Here is a 9,849-nt window from a genome sequence, read left to right as displayed (position 1 = left end):
GGGTTATCATTCGACTCTTAACCATAGGATAATAGGTAGTGGCGGTTAAGTGGGAATAGGATAGGCGGGATAAAATCTTTCCGCCGCTGTTTATATCCCTCTCCTATTCAATCTTTCCCTTTTGAGTCTTGCCGCTTTTGTTTCCCTTTAACTTTGCTTTCTGTCTCGCCGCTTGCTTTTGATTTCAAAACACTCAAACAAATTAAATTAAAACCAAATTTCACACTGCATGCAAAATCAATACTGGTTCAGTTTTGTGTGTCTCTCTCTGGGCAATTAAATTTAATTATGCACACTAATATCGCCTTGCAGTTTTGCACACTGGGCCCTCTGACTCGCTTTCACTTGCTTCTTCTGCCTCAAAATTAATGAACGGATTATCGGGCGTAGAGTTTTCTTCAAAACTGGCATCGAAATCAACGATATCGCTACTTTCAACATCCGAATCATTTATATTCTGAGCAGCGACAAAACCGGGGTCTGGTGGTTGCCATGTGTTGGAGCTTTGGGTGGTATCTGGAGAGGAATTTGGTACAACAAAACTGTTATCCCACTCTGGGCTAGAGCTCAAAAGTAAGTCGCTAAAATCGTCATAATCCCATTCCACATCGTCGTTATTCCAATCAATTTCATCGATAGCATAATCGACAATTTCATAATGGCCAAACGGGAGGGTTTTTATGCCATCGGGTAGTATATAGCGCTTGTTGTCAAAAGCTGACAGACAAATTTTGTTTGTAGTAACTGTCTGCAGCCTGTGGTGGTCGGACACAATCCTGGTGTTCTCTGAGCGCAGGTGGTTTCCAGTGCTGAGAGTGTTTAAGAAGTCGACGTGGCGAAGATGTTGTTGTGCGGCCCTCGTCACCCCTTTTGCTGAAAGTTTTCGACAACCTAAAAGAAAGAAAGAAATGAGAAAAATTAGGTGCTATTATAATTACTAACCCCCTATGTAAATATAATACGATTTAACACCTTCCAGATGCCTATTAACCCAATACGAATTTTTATACAACAACTAACAATTTTGTTTTTTGAGAGAATAAATTTACTTTTTGAAAGGATGGAGTACAGCTTCGGCTTCAAACAGATAAAGTCAGTAATATAGTCGCCGGCGAATTCGTCCTTGTATTTGAGGACGACTCTTTTGTTAGTGGTATCGTAAAGAAAGTGATTGGGTGGGTAATTTGAGAAATCAAAATGACTTAATACTGACTGAGGCTTCTGCGATAACTCTGTATAAAAATCGTCGCTTTTTATCGCATAAAGGAGACTATCTGTATCGCTGTAAAGAAGGCGACAATTAAAGTTGGGGCGCATGACATTGTAATGGAATGAGTACATGTGGAATTTTGCAAGATCTAATATAGTCGCTCCCACAATAGTGGGAGTGTTCCAATAAATGGACTTCGGCCGTGTGGTCAAGGCTGCTAAATTCTCCCCAAAGATCATATAGCGATCAAACTCAAATCTGGATATTATCTTCAGCGCATGCTCGGCATCTCGTGAGATTGTTATTTTATTTCTGCGTCTTTTCGATTCGCAGTTTTTACCATAAACTGCATTATTCATCAGTTTATAAAAGTTCTCTTCAAATTTGTTTGACGCAACTTGCCGCTTTTCACTATTTAGTGTAATGTATGGCGACAGCCAGTTTTCTTGTCGAAATTGAAGCACTCTGTGAACTTTCCTGATTACCAAGCCGAGTTGGACATAGAGTTTCAGCAGTTTGTAGTGGACCACGTATCTCTCTTTATCAAAGAATGTTTGCAGGAGTTTCTTTACTTTGGAAGATGGGAGATTATGTTGTTCTTTTAATTCGATCTGGTAATCGCTCAACCACTCATCTTCAACCACGTCTTTTGTGGGCGCCAACGGAAAATCATGAAGGCTCGGCGGGTAAGAGATATCGACCTCTACAAAGTATCCAATGCTAGCGTCATCGGCGGTGCCCAAATTCTTTTGAAGTTGAATATCTGTGTTGAACGCAAAGTCGGCGAGCGGTAGTTTCTCTAATTGCATTACGCCACCATAAAGGTTATTAGCGTCGACACAGAAACCAAAACAGGATTCCTCCGTGCTATCGTGGTTGGGAATATAGGAGTTATTTGCAGTGAAGCGCCGACTTTCAAAGACAGATGTGACTCCACCGCGAATTGCGGGTTCAATCATAGCCAAGTGTTCGCGCTCAGTCAGTAACTCGACATTGGCTTTGCAGATTCTAAGTGATGCTTCCTTAGCCATATTGGGTAGGGTGAAGAAGTGCATACAGTCCAGTTTATACGTATCGAAACTCAACTGTCGATGGAATTCGCAAACACATGCGAGTAGTGCACAGTCGAGCTTCAAGTATGAGTCATGATAATCCTGCAGTGTTCCACATTCCAGAATTTCCCACATCCTGCGTGCATGTTGTAAATTAGTCTCCGTTACCTTCACTGCCCCTCCGTCCAGAGTGTTACCCCACTTGCTCAGTGGTGGGAGACTGGTGTCACTGAACTTGGACCGACCAGTCACATAAGAGTAAGGGTAGTAGCCTTTCTGTTTAAGTAGCTGAAGGTTAGCATCAGATAATGTAGAAAAAATTGCCCTCGTTATTTCGAAACGGTCATCGGGTAAAATTTCAACAAGTTTCTCTAAAGAACTGTTCATCATCTTGAAGGAGTCTATGAATCGAAGATATTCGTAAACTTTCACTGTTTTTCCCTTTTCCGTTACGAAAGTGTCAATAAGCACACCAAATGTCATTGATATGTATTTTTCGTCGGTGGCTGGTATGACGCTGATGGTTGTGGTTGGCTCGCAGTTGTTCAGTGCCAAGCAAATGTGATGTAAGTCATAATTTTGAATATTATGACCCACAACAGGGGTGAAATTGATATTTCGTCTCAAGCGATTGCATTGCTCATGTGCCCATCCCAAGAATTTACCACTGTAGTGGCAATGGTCCAGGTCAATTGTGTTCTCTGGATCTTCCGTTTCTGAAAACGATTTCTCACATATCCAACAGTGCGTAGCGTTAGACTTTCCCAAGTTTCGTCTATCGCCTTTGAAGAAAGGGTGCTTCCTTTTCTGCTGATAAATATCTCTGGCTAGTTTGTGAAGCATTTTGACAAAATTTGTCATGCAAGCAGGAGAACTGTCTACATGATGAAAGATTGGCTTTGATGAGTGGTGATCTATCACTGTTAGCGCAAAGCCACACGGTTCATGTATCTCCTTGACCTGTGTAAAGGCTTTATCACTTGGTCCCTTGCAAGTAGATACGGGTCGTAAGAAAGACTCGAAGTCAAAATAGATAACAAGAGGGACAAACCACGTAGCAGCCAAGTTCGTGAACTTGTATGAGTTGTTCTCACTTGAAGGCATATGAATGACAGCAGGTGCATTTTTGCAACAGTTATTGAGATGTAGGTTGTAACTTTCAAGTCCTTCTCGACAAATCCAAAAACAGTTTCGACAAATTTTGTAGGAGAATCTGTAATCAAGTTCTCGCACGTAGCAAACAACCTTCACAAGGTTTGTAATGAGGACGTAGTGATGACGGTCACAGTCGTACAGCAAAAGTAAATCCATTACAAAATCTGAGCTGTATGACGAAATTTTTAGAGGGAAAAACTGGCCGTTATCGTATCCAAACACGTTTACCTGAACGTTGTTGAGTGTTTCAAATTGAGGAATGTCTGCAAAGCCCATGGGCATAGTAAAATCGCCCAGAGGTTGATGCAGTCCTGGTTGATTGTATGTAGTTGGTGATGTTTTGTCGGTTTGATAGTTTCGATCAATTCTATCTAAACTTATCTGATGATACATGTGATAAGCGGCCACAAAACAATACCTGAAGCAATCTCGATCTTCATGGTTCCTAACGTTGAGCAATCCTCTGCAGTTGGCAATTTTTGACGGCAACGCGATGTATGATGAACCAAGAATTGGTCTGAAACGTGCGAATTTGACGTCAACTTTGAGAACTTTTTCGAGTGTCCAACCACTCCCCAAAGAGTTGAATGTTGTCAATACGCTCATCATCTTCTCCACCATTTGCCAATACGCTTCATCCGACAGTCCGTTTGCATAGACAGGAGTCATCAGAGAGTTTGCGTATATTTCAATACGGTCATCTTCTGGCATATCTGGCTCATCATACATAACTTTGACAAGCCGCAATTTTGCACACAGTTGAACTTTTTGAGGACCCTGGGTCAACTGCTCACTTATTAGAGTGTCTATTTTGGGTTTCTGTATCCGCATAAAGTTTTCGAGATCATTGGATTCTTCGGCCGCTGTTGACTCGAACGATCTCAGTACTCCATAGAATGCACTTTCCAACGGAGTGTCTCGAGGCTGAAATTGTTCACCTAGGACGGGTAAGTGATGAACGGAAGTCATATGCTGTACGTAAAAATGGCAATCGTTGAATCCGAGTAGGCAGCTTTGACAGCAATTGGTGAATCGTTGGTGTGCAGTTTTCATGTGCTCTTCGAGCAAAGAAATCTTCCGACAAGTAAACTCACATAATGAGCATTGATATACGGGTAAACCAATCTCATCAGGATGGAATTTATGCTCATGTCTGGAGCGATTTCCTTTTGTACTCAGAATAGAATCACAATAACGACACTGGAAACCCATTTTTGAATTGTCTAACTTTAGTAAGAACGAATTGTTAAACTCGAGTACGAACAGTTGAGCTAGAGAAACGAATGAACAAGAAATGGCTTCTCGGGTTTACAATATTAGAGACTACAGTACTGCATAGGCGCCAAATTCGAAGTTTTGAAATGCTGTTTTCTGATTGGTCGGTTTTGGCGCATACCTATATTTCGAAATTTTGTTACTTTTGAGAGAAAAAAGATGTGTTTTCAACTCTCCATTGCAATCGTATGCCAAAATATACCACCACAGGGAACCCTACCAAGTATTGCTGATCATCGTTTGTGTCAAAAAACTTTTTTTGAGAACCTGGAAAAACATGCTAATATTCAAAATTATAATAAAAAGCGCTATTTTATGCATTTTCAATTACGGATGGTTAGAATTGTCCTACGTTCTTAAGTGCGATGAGCAAAAATGCTCACCGTGCCGAAAAACATAGGACCCATATAAAAAAATTGCTCAAAAATAAACAGAAAAAAAGTTTGTTTTTCTGTCAATCAAGTCATTAATTAACAATTACATGACAATTACATGACATAAACATGTGTCTTTTTTCTGAGGCCTTTTTTGATGACAGCTGTTATGAGATAAATTTACACTGAGGGCCCAATAAGTACAAAAATTTAAAGAAAACCGATCTAACATCTTTCCTTAGGGTACTTCATATGCTAATTAATGCCAGATGTTAATGTGACATTAATTGCCAGATGTTTCGAAAATCGGTGAAGGAGCCGTTTTTTGATGATGATGCTTATGAGCAATAATGTCGGGCATCAAGCAGTGAGTACAAAACCTTTGCAAAAATTTGATTTTTTTTTCAGTAATTAGTAATTAGGTTAATTAACCCTTAATTAGTCGCTAATTAGAGGCTAATTATCTCCATAACGGATGAGTAAAATTTGACGAGTGTGATGAGATGTTTTGTACTTTAGAGTATGCTGAGTCTTACTGAACAATCAGTTTCATCCCAAGTATTTTTTGGAACCCTCTTTTTTGGGGTCAAAGGTCAGAGGTCATGTATTAAAAAAATTTTTTTTTTGAGTTTTTTTCGTTTTTTTTAAACTAACAAGCTCTTTTTTTTCCAATTGATCCCCAAGTAACAAATGAGAGTTGATTCTAGTGTAAGCTGAAGAGGGCATCTACTGAATTAAGTGTCAAAATTTGACGTTTGAACTGCATTTTTTCGAAATATTTTCTTTGATTATTTTTAATTTTTTGAACAGTTCTTCGACTTATGAATTGAATTTGGAATTCAATCCATGCTACAGCTGTGGCATGGAGTTAACATGTCATTAGCGTCAATACCGCATACTCTCACATATGGCTATATCTCTAAACTTTATGTTTAATATATATAATAATAACAAAAATTTTGCAGATTGGGAAAAGTTTTTCTGGATATAATATTGAAAAATCTCACCAAGTCATAGTAGTTGTTGTAATAATTGAGTGTTTGTTAGGAAACAAATGTTTACGTCATAATGAAAATCTTTTCTGAACATGTTTGAACTTGATCAGTAGCAATGTTTTAATTTCTTTGACTCAGCAGATTTAAAGCTATAAAACAGATTTAAAAAGTTAAATTCAGCTTTTAAAAAGTTGAAATCACACATTCTTGAATCAAAATCAAGTTAGCATCTCACTATATAAAAGAGTTTTGTGGTGATCCATTAAGTTTAGTTTTCAAGTTAATCAAATAAGTCCATTAAAGTATTCTCAGGTAGCCGTTTCTTTGGTGCATTGCAAATCTTTGGCGTGTCTGTGACACCAAAAACACGTGCTGGTTCTGGTGTTTGAAATTGTGTAGCTGACAGTAACGTTGTATCAAACTGGTTGTCACTGAACAGAGCCGTAGAATTGTTCTTTGTAATTCCCGCAAAGAGAGATGGACTAGATGTCGGTGTCAAACTGGGACTCGGATCAACTGCTGGTGTTACTGGCAAGCTGCCTGAATCCAATTGCGATTGATTTTCTGGGGATCAAGGTGATGACTTTATGCCCCACATGTCAGCTAAGTTTTCGCAAGCCTGATAAGCCCCTAGCTGGTTTTCAAACAGAGGCACACAGTCGCAATCGTAACGAAACAAAATTCGTTTAACGTCGTCAGGTAATGACTCCATGCCAAGATGTTGAAATGTTGGCAAAGTTTTTGGAGGTAAATGTCCTCCTGATGTAATAAGACTGCAATCTGCTGGTTCTGTCTTCTCTGGTGAAGAAGCAATTGCGTTAATGAAAAGCTTGGGTATCAAGCAGTGCTGGTAAGTTTGCCAAACATCGCCTTGTCTCTTCTGTTGAATAAGCACAACAAAGTTTTCGAACACTGTCTGATAAACCAATGTTCGCTCCAAGGAAATTACAGATTCAGCAAGTATTTGAACGGACATAATTTTTGTACAAATTTTGAGAAAGAAATTAAAACCAATTTGATAGAAGACTGTTGGTAGGTGTTTGTCTAGTAACGAACTGTTGAAAGAAAGCAAAGTGCACTGAACGCAAGGTTTAAAGAAAATGAATAACTATTTTTAAAGTAATATTGCACAACGTGTAATTCAACAAATTATATCCGGGGTCAAATATGGTTTTAATTTTGGTAGTGTATGTGCTCTGATATATGCTCTAAATTTTGTTATTTTACATGGGTCGATACACTTTATAGTGTGTACTAACTCAGTTCTTATCCAGAGCGTATTTTATTATTAGCATTTCATTGTACGCTGGTGCATGTTTATTCTTATCAGAATTTCCTTACTGCTGTAGGTTCACTTGTGCTTCTAATTATATCACACACCCAGGGTCACATCTGTTCCAAGTTATAAACATATGGTCCGCATATAATTCCAATAAACAGTGTACACTGCACTGCTGGTCCAAATACAGACCTAGGGTCACATCTGTTTTCTCTATAGAACCAAAACATGTGGTCCGCATATAATATCAATAAACAGTGTACACTGCACTGCTTGTTCAAATACCCACCCAGGGTGGGTCACATTTGTGTTCTCAAAACATATGGTACGCATATAATTCCAATAAAAGTGTACAGTGTACTGCTGGTCTAAGTACACACCTAGGTTCACATATGTTTTTTGTCTTATCTAAGGTCACAGCTGAAATTAATTATGCAATATGTGAACAACAGACAGACTCAAGTACGCCATAGGCGTACTTGAGCCTGTATTCACAAATCATTTGGATTTAATTAGGCAGTTTGACGGCACTTGTTTAAACCCAACTTGCCGCCCCATTGAGTTGGAGTTTTACACATTATAACACTTGAAAGTAATAAAACAAGTTGCACACTATGCCTTTCACGTCCACTAAAGACACAGAGTTTGGAGATTGTTATTTCGATATTTCCAAAACTGATAAGCGCTTAATCAGAGCAACGCTGAAAACCTATGAAAGGACAGGGACATATGTATTTCTGAAATTGTTCAAAAAAGCAACAGACGATTACGAGTTTGAACAGAGAATTTCTCTAACTCTTGGAGAGTTTGAAAATTTGGTCAGCTCAGCTAGCAAAATACAAAACTCAGTGGCTGACCAGCTGTCAACAACAAAACCACCACTAGCGAAGAAACCAAAAATTCAAAAAGAAGTTGCCAACAACGATGGTTGAGGCGATGTTTGAGCGTTCTCCAAATTACTTTAAACAATTTCAGAAACAGTGCAAATTTCTCATTCTTGAAGAAAAACCTAGCTTTTCTATTGGAAATTTTTATGCAGTGTGTGCACATTTTGATTCCGAATTTTGCAATTTAGTAAACAGTCATTATCACGTTCTGATTGATACAACTACTTTTGAAAACGAAACAGTGAAACGATATCAGAGCTTTCCTGTGCCTTCTGTTTATACAGCTTTCAAATTCTTGTTTTGGACTGCACCAAACTTGGAGACTAATGGAGACGTTTTTACAAAACTCAAATTGGCAATCGAATTCAACGGTTCGGGAGAAAAAACCGATTCACAGTCAGTGCGCAAACGACTGCCAGCTTTTGCTAACCACAACAATTTATCGAAAAGCAGCTCTGCAAAACAAACAAATGTCAATCTCAAACCGAGTGCCAAGATGCCAGTAGTTGCTCAAAAAACTATCTACAATGCCCGGCCTCCATCGAAACAAGTTCAAACTGATTTTGTTAATAGTGAAACTTTACGAAGAGTTGAAACAATTTTGTATGGTCCTCATTCTGGCGCTTTTTGTCAAATTATGGATATTTTTATGAGTGGATATGGAAAATTGAATATTGATTCTGATTTATTGAGTGTTCGCTTTGTGTATGAAGAAAAAGTAAAGTTTTGAAAAAAAAAAATTTCTCAAGTTAGTAAGGTTAGAACATCATATGAAAAGCGAAACGAATCAATTCATTATCGCTAATATTTACAAGTTTTTGAGCATTGAAAACAAAATGAGCAATATAAATACAAAAAAGTCCGCAAAGTTTAGAGTTTGCTCTTTGAATTGGTTGATTCTCCAAGAGTTGATAGATGTTGTGATTGCTGCCAACGGAAACGATTCTTTGATATAGGTGTTTGTACGATGAAATGGGCTGACCAAAGGGATCGGCAAACAAAAGTTGATTGTTTTTTCTGCATAATAGTAACCAGTGGCTGCCAATATTTTCAGCAGTTGCTGCATTAACAATAAGGAAGCTGTTTCTGTTCATTTTTTCCGGAAAGTTTTTGGCCGCAAATACACCATGGAATTTATGTTTAAGAGTTTTGCAACCTTGGATTAAACCATTAATATCATCTTCATCCATCATTAATTTGTCAGAATGTGATTCTTTGATACTCTTCTTGCACTATCAACAAATATTGTGCTAGCTTTTTCGCCAATAATGAATATTTCTATATTGTTCGGTAAGGCCGCAGAAAAATTCAACTCAATAGAAATTGACGAATTTGTAAGCTCAGGATGAATAAAATCGTGGGATGCTTGTTGGGTGCTGGTCAAATCAAAAACCATTATGAAATGGTTTGGGTAATCTGTCAAACTTATTCCATGACCATTGTCGATGTAAGCTAAATCGGATATTGTGTTAAAGTAAAGACGTTTGTCATCACTTGTTGATATCGGACTGTCTGCCACAGGTAAACCGTTTCGATAAATATAAATCTGCTCAAGGTTGAATTTGCGGAAATTAAATGGATTTTGTCTGTTGTTACCAAGAAACGCTTCGTTAGTGTTCAGA

The 9,849-nt window shown here is 38.3% G+C and overlaps 1 protein-coding gene across 1 annotated transcript; it reads right to left on the bottom strand.

The window, feature by feature from the left end:
- Window positions 1-295: 295 nt before the first annotated feature.
- Window positions 296-4,386, bottom strand: LOC142338009 (uncharacterized). The gene is made up of 2 exons (XM_075387643.1): window positions 1,050-4,386; window positions 296-891 (listed from the first exon to the last, which is right to left on the bottom strand). The coding sequence occupies exons 1-2, from the start codon at window positions 4,384-4,386 to the stop codon at window positions 296-298; spliced, it is 3,933 nt and encodes a 1,310-aa protein (XP_075243758.1).
- Window positions 4,387-9,849: the final 5,463 nt, after the last annotated feature.

This window comes from Convolutriloba macropyga, chromosome 4 (genome assembly GCF_964194025.1).
Source record: "Convolutriloba macropyga chromosome 4, txConMacr16.3, whole genome shotgun sequence".
Lineage (NCBI taxonomy): Eukaryota > Metazoa > Xenacoelomorpha > Acoela > Convolutidae > Convolutriloba > Convolutriloba macropyga.
The sequence above is the reverse complement of the archived record's forward strand: the minus strand, read 5'-3'. Positions and strand labels throughout refer to the sequence as shown.